The sequence below is a fragment of the Micropterus salmoides genome, unplaced genomic scaffold (genome assembly GCF_014851395.1).
Source record: "Micropterus salmoides isolate LMB-PRFRI ecotype aquatic unplaced genomic scaffold, ASM1485139v1 Ms_hic_scaffold_7, whole genome shotgun sequence".
In the NCBI taxonomy this organism is placed as follows: Eukaryota; Metazoa; Chordata; class Actinopteri; order Centrarchiformes; family Centrarchidae; genus Micropterus; species Micropterus salmoides.
In genome coordinates this window covers 29399870-29419480 of record NW_024044459.1, presented here as the reverse complement: position 1 = coordinate 29419480, position 19611 = coordinate 29399870, and the positions used below count along the sequence as shown (strand labels likewise).

At 44.2% G+C, this 19611-nt stretch overlaps 2 protein-coding genes across 4 annotated transcripts in view; one reads left to right on the top strand and one right to left on the bottom strand.

Annotated features, from left to right (window-relative positions):
- bmp1a (bone morphogenetic protein 1a) overlaps positions 1-3925 on the top strand; it is a 30598-nt gene extending 26673 nt beyond the window's left edge. The window contains 3 exon segments of the mRNA XM_038702425.1: positions 242-455; positions 804-1054; positions 2474-3925. Of these exon segments, the coding sequence (XP_038558353.1) occupies positions 242-455; positions 804-1054; positions 2474-2608 (600 nt within the window). The 3' untranslated portion in view covers positions 2609-3925.
- A 1519-nt stretch (positions 3926-5444) lies between these two features.
- On the bottom strand, positions 5445-19266 carry disp3 (dispatched RND transporter family member 3). 3 transcript variants are annotated; one of them, XM_038702422.1, is made up of 22 exons: positions 19075-19266; positions 18751-18853; positions 13172-14179; positions 12859-13078; positions 12579-12715; positions 12316-12450; positions 11660-11820; positions 11344-11483; positions 11132-11223; positions 10842-11039; positions 10305-10466; positions 10079-10225; positions 9850-9986; positions 9557-9726; positions 9331-9461; positions 8857-9041; positions 8618-8744; positions 7937-8082; positions 7667-7826; positions 7431-7544; positions 7140-7312; positions 5445-6957 (listed from the first exon to the last, which is right to left on the bottom strand). In XM_038702422.1, exons 3-22 carry the CDS (start codon positions 14169-14171, stop codon positions 6601-6603), a joined length of 4092 nt encoding a protein of 1363 aa, XP_038558350.1. In that variant the 5' UTR covers positions 14172-14179; positions 18751-18853; positions 19075-19266; the 3' UTR covers positions 5445-6600. The 3 variants fall into 3 exon arrangements, with proteins under 3 accessions (XP_038558350.1, XP_038558351.1, XP_038558352.1); XM_038702423.1 differs by lacking the exon at positions 19075-19266 and having other exon boundaries at positions 8857-9020; positions 18751-19029; XM_038702424.1 differs by lacking the exon at positions 19075-19266 and having other exon boundaries at positions 10842-11006; positions 18751-19028.
- Positions 19267-19611: the final 345 nt, after the last annotated feature.

The window sequence follows — 19611 nt, the reverse complement described above, 5'->3', positions numbered from 1 at the left end:
GGATTATTTTCAGTAACAAATTTATAATATCAAAGCATGTCATGCATTTCTCAATTTTCAAATAACAATGCACGACATAATGTAGTCAAACATTTCCTGTTTCCTAAATTGTTTTATTTTTCTAGAAATAACACACATCACTGTCAAGATAATGTCATTTGATTGATAAAAGGAGGCGTAAAGTTTGATCTCATAATTTCTATTTATAACACTACTCATCACAACTCTTGTTTTTTTGCAGACCTTCAATGAGATCGACATGGAGGCCCACCTGGAGTGTGCTTATGACCACATTGAGATTTACGACGGGCGAGATGGAAAAGCTCCAAGCCTGGGTCGCTTCTGTGGCACAAAGAAGCCCCCTCCCATCACGTCTGGTGGAAACAAGCTGTTCATTCGCTTCTTCTCTGATAACTCTGTGCAGAAGAAAGGCTTTGAGGCTTCCCACACTGCAGGTAAGAATGTATGCAGTATTCGTTTTCTCTTCCTGCTGAAGAAAGGACGCAATTGCAGTAAAATATTTAAACATTCATGTTTTGGGGGGATCAAGTTAATTCAATTCGTCATTTTAGACTTCACAAAGATTTTTGATGCAATGCACATGAGTTAGTTTTGCACAAAATTCACCACCCTGTCTGAGAATGATTATGACTCATATGTAACAACAGAGCGTGTTTTAAGAATTCTTTGTATCTGGATGACTGTAAAACCACAAGTGAGCCAGAGACCAATAACCACAGCAGCTGCACTTATAGCTTATCAACACTGCCTACAAAAATGTCCAACTCAACTTTTCTGTTCAGAGTGTGGAGGTCGCCTAAAGGCTGAAGTCAAAACCAAGGACCTGTTCTCCCATGCTCAGTTTGGGGACAATAACTACCCCGGGGCATCTGACTGTCAGTGGGTGATCTCTGCGGAGAAAGGCTACGGCGTGGAGCTCATCTTCCAGACCTTTGAGATTGAGGAGGAGGCGGACTGCGGCTATGACTACATGGAGCTCTTCGATGGAGCCGACACAAAGTCTCCAAGGCTGGGACGTTACTGTGGCTCAGGGGTAAGAACATTTTTCCAACAACCCCTACTGTCTGAATGTCTCATATTTTTTTTGACAAAGATAACTGGCACTTTTTAGTCTTACAGTATAACAGCAGGAGTATTCAGGCAATAGTTTTGGAATTAGCACTGTTGTTGAGTAACCTTTGCCAGCGGTTTATAAAAGAGTGACTTTGTGAACTTCCCTGGGGCTTTTGATTCCAGTCCGACTTTAATCACTTTGTTAAAGTTGGCGTGTTCCTCTGGGTTTGGGAGTGTTGCTGCTTGGAGGCGGTTATGGGTCGACACAAACAGTCACTCTCCCTGGGTGCTGATAGCCTATCAGAGTCTCTGGCGTTGAGTTGTAACTGCAAATTTATCAGCCAATCCTGAGGCTGCAGACGGAGTCTGGAACAATGAGGCCAGCAGGGAATAGAAACACAACTTTCCTTAGGTCAGAGAACAGCTTGATCTCATTTACACACTTCAATAATGAGCTCTGGCCTTCTACTCACGCCTGTTCCTACGAATCATTCGCTGGAGGGGACATAACACCCGCAGCACCCCAAGGAACAGCTCCTCAATCAAGTTTCCTTTTATAAAACAGGTCAAAATAAACTGACACAATTCACTCTAAAGTAGGGTGAAAACTCATTATAGTGTGAGGAGGCTTACATTTAGCCCAAGGGCTTTTCTCAGTTAAATACTAGACTACACATTGCTAGGTCTACAATAAAATTTGTAGTCTACTTTCTTCTTGTGTTTTAAATTCCTTACCCAATAAACCAAGTCCTATGGGCTATTGTAGATATATTATTCATGTTATGAATGGCAGCTTTAATCAACAGTCTGGTGTTTTACAGTTGGTTGCACAAGCATGGACTGCTCTGACATCGCAGCGCTTGTCTTTGTCATAGCCACTGCAGCTGCCTGAGCACCTCAACCAACTAATTATTTTTCAGTTTGACTTTCCAAATTAATATTCATGCAATAGTACTATTGTGACAAAATGCCAGGCCAAGTGTTGCATATTTTCTGTGCTTACATAATGCAGATAAATTCCCCTTTTTTTCCATTGGAAACAGTTTGGCTGACATTATACTCAAGACAGTAGAAATAAAAAGTGTGGTGTATGGTTTTGTTCTGGGAAGAAATGGCTTGTGTGGAGTTGTGCACCTGGAACTAATCATCAGATTCTATTTTATCCTCACTTCAATAGCAGCCAAACCCTTATTCAGAATAAAGCCTAAAAGGGCCAGTCCTGGTCCCGGACCCTTATGTGGCCCCTGGCTGTTAAAGAACTAGCAGTCAGAAGCCATTCGTCATGGTCACTGATTTGACTTCAGTTTCAGCATGTGAGAAGTCTTTAGTTTTAATTGAAGTGCAGTCAAAGAACCAGAAAGCAACAGCACAAATGAATCTGTTTTGTTCCTCCTGCCAGCCTCCAGAGGAGATCTACTCGGCGGGTGACTCCATTGTGATCAAGTTCCGCTCTGACGATACAATCAACAAAAAAGGATTTCACGTCCGCTACACCAGCACCAAGTTCCAGGACACACTGCACTCACGCAAGTGACAAGCGGGGGCCGGAAGGGGCCGTGCGGGGCAAAGGGGCAAACAGAGGGGCCCCCAGGGGAGGCGCAAGCCTGACGCTCGGAAACCTTCGGCCAACAAGATGAATCAGACACGACAGAACAGCCGCAAGACCACCAACCGCACCTCAGCTCCCAGGGGCTCTAGCTCCCCCCACAGACTGTGAGGAGTAAAGCCATTCTGCAGTACACCTTGTTTTTACCTTTCTATGATTAGGATTGGGGTGGGAGGATGAACGTCCGCTTTAGGTGGACAGTAGGGGAAAATTTATTGACCCAGTCCCCTCCAGATATTTTTTCTTATTTCTGTTTTTATTTTTTAACATGCCTCTTGATGAGAGGCTCAAAGGAACACAGTGGATTCTCAGGACCTGTGGGAAGGCAGTCATCAGCTGGACAGATCCTTGCTTTTGTCAGGCCAACCTGCCTCATCCAGGGGGAGGAGAGAAAGAGGAGTATGGGAAGGTGTCCTACACTCAATAATTGCTCGCCTCTCTTTACACTCTCCTCCCTTTTGGTTCAAGGATTCCTATCTGTAAGAGGATTGGGAGGACTTGACTTGAGATTTTGATACTGTATGTCAGTCAATTGCATGTAATTACAAGGAACAAAAGAAAACTGTACAGTGACACCAGCATTTGTAATTGGAATTGTCCTGGCAACCAGTGGCAAGATTCTCATTGTTACCATTAACAAGGAAATTAAGGAAGCAGTTATCTTATTAAAGGACTAATAAATGAATTGTGGTCCATGTCTTCTGGTTGGTAATTGCTTGCCTGATGACTGGCTATTACTGTACCTCCATGTATAAAGTAATGTGTATGATCTTTCAAAGGGAACATGTGCTTTTGTCAGCTCGAACTAATTAGCACTTTACAGTGAATTGTTCCAAAATCATGAGCTTATGAGTTTTTGTGAAATGCAATGCCAGTTCACTTATTTTTAAATGCATTTTATCTCTTATTCATTTTTTTTTTTTTTTTTTTTTTTTTTTATTGCTTCATTTAGTTCCTCAGGCATACTTGAACATTGTGTGTGCCCTGTGACACGGGGTAATAAAGAGATGACCAATGTTTCAGTGTTGATTTACAGTTCTGATGTAAAATAATTTCTCTCCAGAGAAAATGCCTTTTCTTGGTACAATGAAGTATTTCTCAAGAACCAAATGAGCCCGGGTATTTATTGTTATAGTAAGTACATAGATGATGTAATGGTGAAAAGGTACTGTTGAAATTAGCCCTACAATTGCCTTCTAATGTGTAGCCATTGGTTTATGTTGAATACACTATGTTGCTCACTCATTCCTTTTCTCCATTTATTTCTCACTCAGCACTATGAAAATAACTTTGTATGACGCTGAAGCAGTCGGACACGCATGTTTGATGTGTGACCTTTGTTCACAATATTGACTCTAACTGTAAACGTGTTTTGTGCCATTTCAGTCAAGCCTGCATTGTGCTGACTGAGTTGCCAGTTGAGTGCAATCCAGGACATGAGAGTAAAACAGAAGTGAGGACTTAAATTGCACACTAGAAATATGTTTCAGATGAATATTTCACATCTAGCTAACAACAAAGCCATATATAAATGTCCTTGATTCATCTAATCTTTGAGTCACTATTTATAGATGGAGCTTGTCATTTCAGACTCTAGTAGGAAAGCATTTCCTTTTCCACCGTGCTAAATATCCATTCCCCTACATGTAACCTCACACTCCCTCAGTAATTTTTCCATTACTATTCTGTTGTGCTTTTTTTTATAAAAACACAAGGAGCAGAGCAGAGTTGTTTCACAGACAACTGGCACAACTGAAATTGGCCCTCAAACTACTTATCCCAAAATTATGTCCTGCAAAATACATGCAGATGTAACGAGACTGCAGTCTGGCTGAGACATTTCAGACAAACACTTTAATAGGATCAAGACATATTTCACATTCACGAAAGATGCAGGTACCTTTTTACATAAACATGTTTGCTTTCGATGAAATCTGAATTTCACATACTCATCCCACTTTTTTGATTGGTATCATTTAGCATATTCAGCATATTTTGGATTCTTGTAATCTGACTGTGTAACTTTACTACACGTGTCTGTATCAGATTGAAATGTGTCCTGTGTCTTTTTAGTCAATAGTAAATACAGTGAACTCGCACTCATTTAGGCATAGAGGAACCAACACAAATAAAAACATTAACGTAGAAACTACATTGAAAGAAATGCAGTATCTTTGCTCCAGTAAGTGCGGACTGTTGAAACATAACATCTTACCCTTGTTAAATTATTTCTTTATGCACATACTTGTTATTTGAAGGAAATGTGATCTCCACATAAGAAGCATACTAAAAAATTGTCTCCTCTTCACTTTTAAACAAATGTTACACTGGCATTCAAACTCTATAGAAGTTCCTCCACTGTCAATTGATAACACACCTATTTTCTTTTTCTACTATAGCATATTAAATTTGGTCCTGCTGCTTCATCAAATAAGGACCCTACAGAACAGTCTGCCAAGGTTTTTCTGCTTGTACTCAAAGTATTTGTTTTTATCTTCATATATCGGTTTCCTTCATACACCGCTGTATGTAGAACAACTTCCTTTTGTTTAATGGCAGACATGAAACATTGATGCCCTGCAATTCAGTGTAAAATCTGAACCATTTCATATGAATAATTAACGTTAGCCAGCCAGAGATGTGACGATGTCGACTGTAGCTCTCCCAGAAACAGTGACAGGTCTTCATCCTGCCCTGCTGCTTTGTTACATAACAATGCAGAAGAAAACCATGCTGAGCTTTCACAGAAGAAAAGACCCAAGGCTTTCTGCAGCTGTTTTATTTGACATTCACAAGTACCACATACACAAAACAAAAATTTACTGCTCTTGCCGCAATTGAGTCAGTCCCAGTCCCTGACCATTAATGTGTTATGTGGTTTGACAAATGGCCCCACCTGCACTACAGGGCAGACCGAAGCCGGCGTAGATGGGTGTATGAGTGGTGCTCTAAATTGTGTGAGAGCAGAGGAGGGAGCAGAGTTGGTTACAGTGAGTGCCTACAAGTGTGATGGAGGGCGTGTGGAGGTTACACCCGAGGACCCGACAAGAGGTCTCTTTCAATTGGTGCTGATGACAACAATAGAGACCGTAATGCAGTTTGAGATCTAAGATAGAAACATGTGAAAGGATCAAAAAAGAGAAATGATGTCTTGAGTGTTGGTATGCACAACCCTTCAGAACAAGTGTGTGCTGGCAGCATCAGAGATTTACTTCAGAATGTGTGAGTGCAGCATACTGAAACATTTACATCACATTTAACAAAACTGTGCACAGTATACATTTGACTAATACAACTTTTAATCCAGCCACATTATGACATCATAACCTTTTGTTACAAATGTGGCTGAAAACACATTCAGTGCACAGCTAAGAAAACACAAAAGTGATGTTTCACAAGATGGCCATGAATCATGTGAATCAGTAACATTAATCTTCACACACGTCAGAGCGCAACGCCCTGACAGTGTTCACAACAGCAGGTCACAGAACAGTCAGTGGCTCTTCACAACTCAATAAGTTACACTCTGATGAAAACTGGGACTCAGCCAGTGGTTCTCATCATCTCCACCTCTAGGGCTGAAGGTGATATCGGATCGAGAAAAAAAAAAAACTCAGCTGAATCATCATGTCAACCCAAATGTTCAAGTCACATAATCATTTACACTATATTTAAAGAGGTCCCTAATGGGTAATACTTACAATCCACTGATCAATTCAAGTGAAATGATGTATTTTGTGATGACAAACAGCTTCTACTTATGGAATAAATTCTGACATCTTTGTGCTGTAAAGTACAAGATCGTTTACTGATCTGATATTCCTCCTAAAGAGGGAGGAAAATAGTGCTTACAGATTTTATTTTTGCATACAGAGGAACTCCTCTGCCTGACATCAGTGTGAGTTGGCAAACGGTTGAGGTTACGTGCTGATTGTTTGCCAGGCCAACGCTCCCAGTTGTCCTCCCACCCAGCACAGAGCTGCTCCCAAGGCTGTCGCCGCCATCACGGCCAGGCTGGCCTTCAACACAGCGCCGGGGGGTCTGCTGAAGCGAGCGGGGGCCATGCACGCCAGCATGGCCACAGTCACGGTCAGGGTGAACAAAATGGAGACGGCGGTGTTAATGGCCACTATCTGGCCAAACTTGGCGAAAGGCACAATCACACAGAAGAAGAGAGGGACTGTGGAGATCACTGTGGTGATGGCGCTGGACACTATGGCAACGCCAACATGGTTCACTGCCTGCAGAGTCCGCCTCTGCCTCTCTGCCGAAGGCTCCTGCAAACAAAACACAGTTTACTAGGAGCTGCTCCTCTTGATTTATGAGCCTTCAGGCCGCTTCTCGCCTTATTAAATCCCAAATCTAAGTCATTAGTTTGTTTCAGCATGTGTGTAAACAGAAAACATGCTGTGGAAGTTTTTCATAATTGCTGCTGTGAAACAAATTTACACTGCCATACCGAATTATGACCAGGCGTTGAGGGCAATGTCTCCCCGGCCAGCAGGTATCCCTCCACCAGGTGCAGACAGTAATCCACTGAAGATCCCACCAGTATAGACAGAGAAATCGCCTCCACTGCTCCCATCTCCCAGCTCAGCCAATACATAACTGCCACCACCAGACAGATCACTCCTGTTGAAGGCCAAAAACCAGTAATCACACACATGATCCTGAACCGGGCCTGATTATTCAATTTTAGAAATTCATTAAAAGTCACTTCCAAACATGAATATGCAACTTCATCTCTTACCTAGAATGGTTATGAGTACTGGCAGCAGCAGCAAAGGATGTGCAGTAAACACAGACACAGCTGCCACACAGATGGCCAGGGACAGCAGCAGACTCCAGAGGGCACTCTCCACACCTACAAACAGACCAGAGAGCGGTAGATTATCAGATATTTACATGCTGCTGCTCTCCCTCTCCCTCTTCAGTTTGCAGAAGAAAAAAACAGATCTCTTCAACATGCATTGCCACCTCACTTGCCTATGATTTCCATGAAGATTTGCTTCCAGTGCTCGCAGGTCTGGAAACCCCGTTGCAGAGCGGAGGACTGCGGGAGGGAGGCGAGCTGCTCCCGGATGAAGTTCTCCCACTGAAGGAAGTCGGAATAGGTCTGAAAGGAGGATTTCCCCTTGTATGTGGTCTTGGGAGAAGAGAGGTAGAGCATTAGGCACGGCACGAACTGAAAGTGAAGCGGAAAAGTGCTGCTCTGTGATGCAGGAAGATGAAAATCTGAAAGAGGAAGGCACTTACAGACTCAAAGGCCATGGACAGCCAGCGGACCTTGCCTCCATGCATTCCCACCGCTCCATGGGAGAGCTGCCCCGGGAGCAGGTTTGGTTCAGGTAGAGAGTGACACTCAGGATGGAGCAGAGGCAGAATAGAGGACAGTTTATTACCTGAAGAGAACAAAAGAAAGGACTTTTCTTTAACTCACTTTCATCCTCTATATATACATATATATATATGATTATTTGATCAGAATTTAATTTCATATTTTACCTTTTTGCTGCGTGTTTTTTTTTTTACCTCATTGTTAAAGCACATCACAGTTTTGTGCTATATAAATAAGGTTTTATGGCTGCAACTACTGATTATTTTCATTATCGATTAATCTGCTGATTTGCTGATCAAGAGAAATCACATTTTCCCAAACCTAAAGTTAACATCAGATGTCCTGTTTTATCCAACCAGCAATCCAACACCCAAAAATAATTAAGTTGCTATAAAAGAAGCAAATATTCACATTTGAGAAGCTGGAACTTCTGTTTAAAAAATTACTTTAACAATAAAATTGATCAGACATTTTTTTGTTTATCAATAACTAATTAAGTAATTAAAAACCCCTTTCAGCTCCGTGAGGTTTATGTCATTGTTTTGTGATATTTTATGCTAAAATAAAAGATTTCACTCTGAATTGAATTTGAGTGTTACCTGAAGGCAAACACTGCGCTCCTCCTGGCTTCACAAGTTGTCTGTTTGCACTAATAGCTTTACAGATTTTGCAAAGATGCCCCATTTCTTGGAAAATATCAAAGTCTGGATCCAAAATAATGCTGCCCTTTGGAGAGAATCAAACACCACATTAACCACATGTGAATGTTATTTTAATATCTGGATCTGATTTATTTCTGTTAATTATTCAGTCATATTGACACAGGTGCGAGCCTCACCATATCTCCAATAACATGGTTGTCCCTGTGTTCGGTTCGGTTGACTCCCAAGATGCCAAACACAACAAAGACCATCGCCCCGGTGTCGACCAGAGGACGCACCGCTGGTTGGCCACATGCACCACCGCTGCATGGGTTGAAGCCAAACGTTTTGGATGGTTTTGCTTTGGCAGAAGATGACAGATCTTTGAAAATAGAATCAGGGAAAAATCTCTAAATAGCATTTATTCATATACTGCGAAAGTATGTGAACAACTGGAGTACTGTAGAAAAATCCCCTAGTGTGTTCAGAGATTGAGAGTCTGAAAAAAGTGTCATAACACTTCATATCACTGCATATTCTCTGTCTACGAAAATAAATGACATAAAAAAGACATTTCAGCAATGTGACACATGCAGTGCGAAAACAGTTTTCCTGATGGGCTAACAAACCGTCTTCATGTTAATGATGCTTTCTGACACTAGCTCGCTCACCACTGGGGAGAGGAATATAAAAGCTTCCCTGTGTGGGTCCATCAGGCCCAGAACTGACGCCGCAGCCAGGCGGGTTGACACACACTCGGCTGGGATGAGGTCTCAGACGGCACTGGGAAAAGTACAGTCTCCTAAGAGGAGAAAGCAAAGTGGAAATAGGAGATTTTCCACTAAAACAAGTTCATCTTAATTTTTATAACTCCGATTTCCTCATTTGTCCTTTTACCTGCTGTGCTGCTGCGGAGACGATGCTGCATAAAAGGAAAACTCTGCCGTCCAGCCATGACGGGGGTCACATGAAGCGGATGTGATCATCCAGCTGGGGTACGGGTGGTACACACGGGAAACACACACTGTCAGTCTGGTGGTGTAATTGCTGCTGGGCTGATTATAAGCCTATTCAGATAAAACAAGATTAGTTATAAGCTGCTTAACTGGCACATATCACTGTTGGGGGACATAAAGTTACAACTGATTATATGAAATAAATTATCAAGTTGAGTTTTTTTGCTCTCTAACCTGAAATGATGAAACATCTTCATGCTCTGTGCTGCACAGTTTCCACGGGGAAGGAGTGCTGGTGTTAAGGGAGAAGCGGTAAAGGGTTGTAGATGTTCTGAGGTCCAACTTTGATATGTACACTGTAAGTAAAGAGCCTAAAAAAGTACAAAGTGCAATATTTCAAAAAAGTTTTGAAACCAGGTTTACATTAAGGAGGAAGAGGATTGTTACGTGCGGAATGTTTTACCTGTTTGGTTGGTGCTTGAATTTGGTTTTACCGAGCTCTGAGGAGCAGTGGAGGTCATTGTGCTCGGGGTCTGCTGATGTGTAGAAAACTTAAATGATGACGAGGAAGAGTGGTTGTACAAAGGGTGGGGCTTTTCCATGAACACACCTGCAGGACACATTTCAGATATTTATTTTGCATCTCTGAGGTTAACAGGTGAGTGTTTCCACCACTGCCACAGTCTCACCTGAGCACATAGGGCAGGAGATGCCTTGACCACTGAGGTTGCTCCTCAGAGCCAACAGAGCCTGGAGGTTTGTGTCCCGGCGGAAAAGAAGGGGGGCGTGAGTGGCCGGCCTCAGGAGACAGCAGCACCCAGCAGATAAGAGCAGAACCAGGAGGAAGACACCTGGGCCGACAGAGAGACAATGATAAACAATGGCAGAGAGGAGGGTCTGATGGAGTAGATAGAGCAGCTGAGGGACAGATGAGGAACAAGGATCAATTACAGTTACTCCTGAAAAGAGGGACGATGAATACGATGATGATAAGCGATTGCTCTTCCTCTGACAGATTAAATCCCCTCAGGCCGGACAGAGATTACTACATTTCTCCACAGTTCTCATTTGAGCTGCAAGTCACTCTCATGTCTAAATCATTGATCAAGAGCTTGACAGATACATAGACGTTTCTCCCTGATCTTGTTAAGTTGAAGTTCTTGAATATAAATTGAGCTTTGCCGTGTCAAAATGCTTGTGAGTTTCTAGTTTATATCAAATCTCACCTAGAACAGCTTTTCGTCGCTCCACAGCTGGCTCTGCCACTAAGTGCTTCAGGGCCCACTGGAGATTTGTGCTCACCACACCCTCATGCTGCTGCCCTGGAGGGGACAGAGGTGTCTCCACTGACAGGGAAAGAATGGCTGCATCGCCGTCTGTGTCACAGGAGCCTGGCCCAGACAGAGACAGGGGCTTAGTGGTGCCTGCACAGCAGAGTTTTACAGCCTGGATTCAATCCCTTTCCCATTACCCCCCCCCCATCATTCATTCAATGCTGGGGAGATAATAATCTCACCTGGCTCCATCTCCACTGACAGAAGGGCCACATCGTCATCCTCATCTGACAAAGGGCTGTGGCTTGCTGACAGGCCGGAAAATAGCTTCGAGCTTCAGAAGGAGGAGGAAGTTTAGGGAGAGAGACAGCTGAAGGGATTACATCTCGTCCGTGGTGTCACGCAGCATGCACAAACAACATCACACACAAAACGTTAGGAAATGACGCCTCACCAATTCAACCAGGCACGTTCCTGAGGCTCCACACACTCAGTCCAGACACAAAGGGCGGCAGGCATCAGGACGGATACCCAAAGCCAGCAGCAGCTGACAATGAGGGCCATGAATAGGCCGAAGTCATGCACGGCTGGGATCTAAGTGTCAGTTAAACGAAGCACAGTGTAAAGGACCTTGAAACATTCAATTTGTGCTTATCGCATGAAAATGGCTGTCTGCTGAGAGAGGCACTCCTATTCATCCATAGCAGGGGACTCATTTATACATCCTGTACAGTTCCTTTTAACGGCTGCATTCCTCTTCTTATGATTACCTGGGAGAAGGTGTTAGCAGCATAGGCAGCTGCGGTGGTGAAGGAGGTGAGGAAAGTAGCTCGGCCAGCTGTTTTAATTGTGTAGATCATCCGTTGCTGCGGCTGGTGCAGATGAGAAGCCTGTCTGAAGGTGCTGATGAACACAAAGACATCATCCACGCCTAAACAACAGTGAGAGAACAAAAGAGATGCCTTATCACATATTATAGTAAATGCACTGTAAAAAGTTTTTTGTTTTTTTCGACCTTTAAAGGAATAGTTTAAAATTTTGGGAAAAACACATTAGAAGAAGATTAATGACAGTCACCTCTGTACAGTACCCGATATGTTTATGTAAAGTATATTAGTTTAACTAACTGGCTGCTGGTGGTTGTTGTTTTGCAGGGGTTTGTGTGCTGCTGCTTTAGAGTCGCTGGTAGGTGAATTTTGTCACCGTTACACAGAGCGATGCTAGCTGTTTTCTCCTGCTTGCACTCATTATACTACAGTAAGCTTAGGTAACCAGTTGCTGGCTCTATGCATCATCTTTAACATACAGACATGAAAGTGGTATTGATCTACTCATCTAACTCTCAGAAAGAAAACCGATACGTGTATTTCCCAAAATGTCAAACTGTTCCATTTATGAAGAAGTTGATGGATTGCTTTTCCCTTACCAATGCCAATAATGACAAAGGCTGCAACTCCATTGAGAATGCCCAGGTACCTCACACCAAAGACAACATGGTATAAGAAAAGAGCCATCAAGCAGCTCAGTCCGATGCTAGTGAGTCCGAAGAAAGTTAGAAACACTGCAGAGAGGCAAGAAAACAGCAAGGAGCTTGTAATTGTGCATATGCTACCAAATAACCGACTTTGACAGTTCAAACACATGTATACACACCAATGCAAGTAAAATAAGGAACAGGTTGTACTGTACCAGAAAAGGAGGTAAGGACATAGACGAGCACAGTAATGCAGGCTCCGCTGATGACCGCCAGCATCATGTCATTGTGGAAAGTGTGTCTCACCTCATCATCAAACAGCTCTGTTCCCCCATACAGCACCTTCACCTGGCTGGGGACGAGGGAAGCAGATACAAAATCACATTTCAACTGCAACAAAGTGTAGTACACGTAAATAATGCAGCAAAACAACCCCTGAATGGAATGACAATGTGCTGTAATAAATGGTCGATACTGCAGTAATTTTCTCCTGACCTGGTAGATTGCTTGGCCAGGATGCCTGCATACTGAACCACAAAGTTTTTGAAGCGAGATCTTTGCTCGTCAGACCGGTCCTGCAGGGAGTAGTAGGAAGGAAGAGGAGCTCCGAAGTGGATCTCACTGCGTAAGAGAGAGGAGGAGAGGTGCTCAGGGGACAGACTCTCATCCACGTACCAGTAGAACTGTGGGTGGGTGATGGCCAGCTTGAGAGAACCTGGGAATACAGTCACTGTTAGGAGGACTTTTACAGGTATTCCTTTATGCTTGAAAGCTGTTCTTTGTTCCCCTTTCTTCATTGTGGACTCACCTTGAATATCAGCAAGATCTGGGCCCATGCCATCATAGTATATCTTCCCTCCTCTCTCACTGGGGTAGAGGTAAGACAGGAGGGAGCTGGGTGGTGAGCAGTAGGACGGTCCCAGTGGCAGATCCCTCAGCATCTCTAGAGGCTTCCAGCAGAACTGGTGAAACTGCGGGTGCTGCATGAGAAGCCGCTCCACGTGGTGAATCGTCTGCAGGCGTTCTGGGGTGAAGATGTTGCGATCGCCCTCCCCTTGAGCCACATACACCAGCTCGATCCTCCACAGAGCCTGGCTCTGCAAGTAGTAATTGGGAGCAAACCTGCGCCTCCTAATGAGCGACAAAGTGGAGTTTCCATCCCATGATCTCTTCTCGTACTCCTCTGCTATGTGATCTAAGTTCTTGTGCTTCCCCATTTCCTTCTGACCCAAATCAGGCACAGTCATTTTATCTCTCCCCGCTGCCGCTCCCCTCCTCTGATCATCTCCTGCATGTAAAGGGTTGTTTTGACGAGTGGAGGACCTCATGCCCTCATTATCTGTCCTGTTGAAAACTCCCTGTCTGCCCAGCTTCTCCAGCAGAAGCTCCCGCAGGGCCTCAGACTCGCTGTTATCTAAGTCTCGCCTACGCCTGTCCCAGGAACCCAGCTGAGTCTTTACAGCTATGGCAAGGGCGTCGAAGCGCTCGGCAGAGAAGTGACTGTGGACCTCAAAGGCACTGTAGGAGAGGTCTATGTCCAGAGGAGGGCAGTAGAGGAGCATGAAGGCAAACAGGGCACATGGTAGCAGGACAAGTACCCCTAAAACCACTCCACTGGCCCAGGGCTGTGTGTACACCCACCCCAAAGCCCTCCACAGCCCACACACCTCCCCAGAGAAACAGCTCTGTCCTGCTGCCTGTGCTACTCCATCTTCTTCCTCCTGCCCCTCCTCCTCCTCCCCCTCATCCTCTTCTTCCTCCCCTCCCCAGCTGGTCTGGAACAGCAGTGGCTCATCCTCCACATCCATGCTGGCACCTGTCAGGGACACATAACACCACTAAATCATCGCTCACTTCAAGCAACACCCCTTTCTGACATTAGCGTCAGACAAAATGAAGGACAGGGTAACTTCCAAAGTTGCACATAGCAAGCAAGGATGTGTGAATTAAGTCTGTCCTCAAGCAGTTGTCAACGAAGGGCTTCCATTGGCATCTCACATGGAGAAAACTAAGGAGAGGAGACCTTATTTTCTCAAGGGCTTATAATAGAAAATGGATGGATGAGCTTTAAGATGCTGATCACAAGAGCTTGAGGGTGAGACAGGCTAAAAGCTGTGATTTAATTCTTCTCTCTGTCAGCGTGAGCAAAACATTATCACCCGGAAAGAGTCTGCTGGTGGCTTTCTACATATCAGCAGTCGAAGTAGCTGTGTCTGCTCTGCAGCAAATTAAATCATCTCACTTGTCTAATTACTGACAAGAAGAGCGAGTGAGATATTAGACTGATTTGTGGAATAAGAGGGGGTTATCTCCTGTGATAGGCAGCCTTTGACTAATAGTGTCAACAGGTGCCACTTTTTTCTACTTCTCTACACACAAGATACTGCAGACGGTTTTTATTCAAGTGGCAGTGAGCCGGCTAACAGCAGCAATTTATCTATTCTCTTTAGGACAGTTCTTTAAGGTCAGCCAGGTAAGACAGTGAATCTTGATTATCTGTAAAACGATAGCTGCGCTCAGCTATGTAAGTGAAGTGAGAATCCATCATCAAAAAAAGAAGAATTTATAAATTATACCATTTAATCAATATTTGTAAAAATGACCAAGAAGCCTGGTGTTAGAAAGCGGAGAAGAAAGACTCTTGAGAGACAAACTCTGGGGCTTAAAATGAACTGCAGTCTTACTGATTTATGGGGTTTTTGTTTGTGCTCTTATACCTGAATGAACTTTATTTCATGGTAGTGCTAAAGGAGAAAATGTGCTCATGCCTGCTGCAGAAAATCACCTTGTGTGCGGTCACTGTGTCCACAAAGTCAGTCTCCAGCTCGATGGTAGTGGAGCAGCACATGGATATGTTTTCATTGCCACATCATTAACAGCCATAGCACTCTCACTTTATGAGAGAGACTGATTTTAATGTTCTCAAATGTCCGCAGGTCTTACATATGCTAATGCATTTTTATGGAGGAATTCTCCTTTTATGAAAGAGATAAGAAAGCCTGCTGAGTTGAAAACCAAGAGCTCCAGTGTGCCTAATATGCTGTGAAGAAGGACTTATTTTGGGTCATTTTGTTTTTAAATTTGCACAACACTTTTATTAATGACCATGTCATCTTTCTCACAGACAAGGACACCAGTGCACCTTTTAATGGGAGAGCAGCAGACCAGCGTCTGCCCACACAGCTTCATGGTCTTTTAGAGGACAAATTCATTAATGGTGTTGGGAAAGTGTGAAAACAGAGAACCAAATATTGCAACAAAATCCTCTAATTATTTTCAGTTACTTTTGGATTACAGTGCCTATTATTTCTATAATAACACGGGAAATAATTTGTTCCAATTTGCAGGCTGTAACTTGGGTAGAGGGGGGGGGGGGGAGACTGCACCCAACATGGGAAATGAGCAGTATTATGTTATTTTCCGTAATGCCACACAAGCTGCCTTTTCCCCTTTAAATGTTTATCTGTGACCAATTATGTGCCCGATCTTTAACAAAAATGTGAGATATAATTGTGCATTTACAGTAACAGAATACAGCTGTTGATTTTGGTAATTAGATTCTTGTAATCCTGTTACATCTCCTTGCTCCTTCTCCAGCTTGTTTTGATGATGGTGCTCTCATCAACAGAAGATGAGAGGAGGCATGCACACAAGCACAGGAATATGACGAGAGAAGTGGATGGGGGAAACGGGAGGACAGAGAAGCCTGGGGAATGCCTGAAGTCACAAACACACACCACAGATGTCACCCTTCAAACAAAGAAATTGTGCTTTTCTGATGTTTAATATTCATGGGGGAAAAAATTAAGTGAGAGGACTATCGGCACATCTCCACAGCTCCATTTTTGTGTCCCTTTCAACATCAAAACAGGCTGATTAGTGGTGCAGATGTCAAAGTCTGACAGTCTGAGGAACTCATTAGAGACTCATGATGCAGACTTAGTGCGTGTTAGGCATTAAGACAGAGCTCTGTGCTTTATGCCAACCTTATTGCCTACTGTGTACCTGGCAACAGACATCATGCAGGTACAGTGGAGGAAAGATAAGAACTAAAGTGATGCACGACTTCAGGGACACATCCTTTTCTCTCTTCTTGATGAGTCTGATGCTTCTTCGCTTCCAAGAACATTGCACCTCATGTACAATATTTATAAGTGGTGAACAGAGCTGCGCGCAGAGCAGAGTCTGGTATAACTAATGTGTTTACAAGCTCCCAGAATTGTTCATTCAAGATTAGGAGTGCACAGCTGATTTAAACCCTTTGCAGGTGTGGATTAAAAATTTAGCATATTTGGCCTGCTTTCTGTTATGGTGGCAGCCCGGCTGACGGTGAGTGTCCTGTGTGTTCCTCCTTTTTTCCTGCATTCTGTTTTCCCGTGTTTTGCCTGCCTCTCTGTGTCTCCTCCGCTCTCCTTGCTTGTGTTCTCCATCTCTCTCCGCTCCTGAGCCCAGCTGACGATCCTCACCTGCACCTCATCAGCCGTCTCCTCTGCCTGCCACACCTGCCAGCAATCAACTCCATCTCTGCCAGTATATCAACCCCGGTTCTCCACGCAATCTTGGCTTGATCGTGGTTGCTCCTGACCTGGTGCTGCTGCTGCATTACTGAAGCCTCTGTGAATCCTGCAACATCTCTGTTCTCTCAGTGATTAACTCTGCCTGCCTTTCCCCAGGTTCACTCACCTCCGTCCACCGTCGTGTCAGCTGGGCTCACCTACCTGCCCTTTCCCCTCGGGCGTCGCCAGTCTGCCTGCCACCACACCTTCTCCCATCCCTCCAGTCAGTTCCCCTGGGCCTCCTCTCCGCCTCATTCCTCTGTTCCCTTCAGCTCCCTCGCCTCAGCCTCCTCTGCCCCACCTGCTCCTTGGTCCACCGTGCCTGCGTTCCCTGGCGTCCATCTCTACTTCATCTCCACTCCCTCAGCGACTTCTCCGTTTTTCTCATAAAAACCTGTTTAATCCTGAGCGTTGTTTGCGTCTGTTCTGTCCTGACTCTCAACACTTCCTGTATTAATTGGAATAAAAGTTGCCTCCCATATGGCTCAGTCTATATTAAAACTGTCTTCTTATGAATTAGTCTGTTTCTTTGTCTACGGTGTTCAATGCACTGAGGCCTGAAATGAACATCTATTTGCAGATTTTGGGGTATGAAATAAATCCCTTGAAAGATGAACCAGTTCTTGTATATGTAGCCTATGCTGTGGGACTGTATTGGATACCATTGCCTTTCCTCACCTAAAACTCAATTTTGAACTTTCTCTGTAGCTTTTTCATTGATTTATTTTTTTTTAAATAGAGTGCGCCCAGGTGGTCACACTGCACCTGCATGCTCCAAAGGACAGCAGCTGCATTTGATGGACCTGGTTGTGCAGAACAGTGATGTATTTGGGCTGTCTGTGTCGTGCTCCACTAGACCACATTTCACATGTATTTTCTCTCCAATAAAAAAAACGCGGATAAACTGAGTGTCAGCGTTTTTACCCTTCCTCTACATCTCTGGATTGTGTCAGATAGGTGAGGTGGGAGCGCTGAGCAATCCAAGCCTGCTGTGATCCTGAACCCATCACCTATAATCATCTCTCTCAGCCCTCCTTTTGAACGCCATCCCTCACTCTCTTGCCCTTTTCCTCCCTTCAATCTGTCGGCCTTTTCTCTCTCTCTATCTTGTCTACAAAGTTGAGAGATTTTTTTACCTTAATTACTGACAGGAGCTAAAAATAAACCCATCCTCCTCAGTTTATCTCTTCCATGGATATCGCATGCTGCCTCTTGCCCCACACACATTCAGCCTGGTGTAAAGTCAGCCAGCATACCACCTCGTTTAAAGGGGGCATTGATTTCACCACTAGCGCTCTGAATATATTCCTTATGCATGAGCGCTCAGCAGTATGTTTATAGCGGACGTGCCTTCTATCCTTCAAGCGCTGTGAATCCGGAGTCAAGTCAAACTCTCGAGGTCCATTTGCGCCTAACAGCGGTGTTCATTTTCTTATTGTCGATGAATACATGCTCGCACCGAAGGAAGCACAAGGCTCTGTGCACGCTGTGCGAAGCATCCCGGGGCTGTACCACGCAATTTCTCTCACTCACCTCAATAAAACGGAACAAATAAGCCCCACACTACGGTGACTGTAGTTTATTTTTTTTCTTTTTGACTCAAACGCATAATAAAGGCTATTTCCCAAAACTTGTCTGCTTCAGAGTTACTCTGATATTCGAAGCTGCCTGCAGGCAAGTGGGATGAGCTTTTATTGATTTGTTGAACCATTTGTGACTTTCTCGTTCGTTTTCAAGATAACTGCACAACTAATATTTATATCATCAAATCAGGCAAAAACACAGGCATCCCTCTCAAAGCAAACAACTGCAGCACCGAGGAGACTCTTACCTGAGGCTGATGACCCGAGAATTTACAGGTGGAGCATTCAGGCCTACTGGGTCCACTTGTAATGTGCTGAACTTGTGCTCTTCAGTTTCATCCCCTCCATGCTCTGGTGTGGGGGTAAAAAAAATACTGCTTTATTGTCATAGTTAATAACTCAAGAGAGAGAGACACTAAGGGAACCCTCATAAGAGAATGTAAAAAATCCACCCCCACACACTCTCTAAAGGAATCCGCTAATCTCAGCAGTTACTAATGTGTTGTTTTCCTCTCCTTTTATGCTCCTTATGGTCCTTTCTCTCTCCCGTGCACCCTCCCCTCCTCTCTTACCCGGTTGTCCAGGCGACAGAGTCAGTGAGAGACATTTCTTCCCAGAAGCTCCTCTCTCCCATGGCTTTGTTCAGCTTGCTCTGCTGACTGGCTCACCGGTGGAGGAGCGACGAGGAGGGGAATACAGCCCGAAAACCTCTGTAATCCACGGATGGAAGGCGGGAGATCCTGGAGGGATTTAAAAAAAAAAACAATCAATCAAAACTCGTCTTTGACTCGTTACACTTTAATTAAGCTGGTTTTATGCAAACAAAATGATGCAGCCGTCATGATACTGCAGCCGAGCCCCCTCCCTTGTTGTCAGAGTTGGTATGGTCTGGTCTAGCTTCAGTTGGTGGGGAGGTGTGGTGTGTTGAAAAAGGGTGATCAGAATAACTGGCTACAGATGGAGAGAAAGTACAGGCAATTTAAAATAATCACACGGAGTAAGACTTTATGAGCTCGTGGTTCATCTTCCCTCTCAAGCATGGTGCTCTCACCCCAGATGAAATGAAGCAGTCCAATCTGGCTCTGTTGTAGATGCAGTTTGACTGCTGT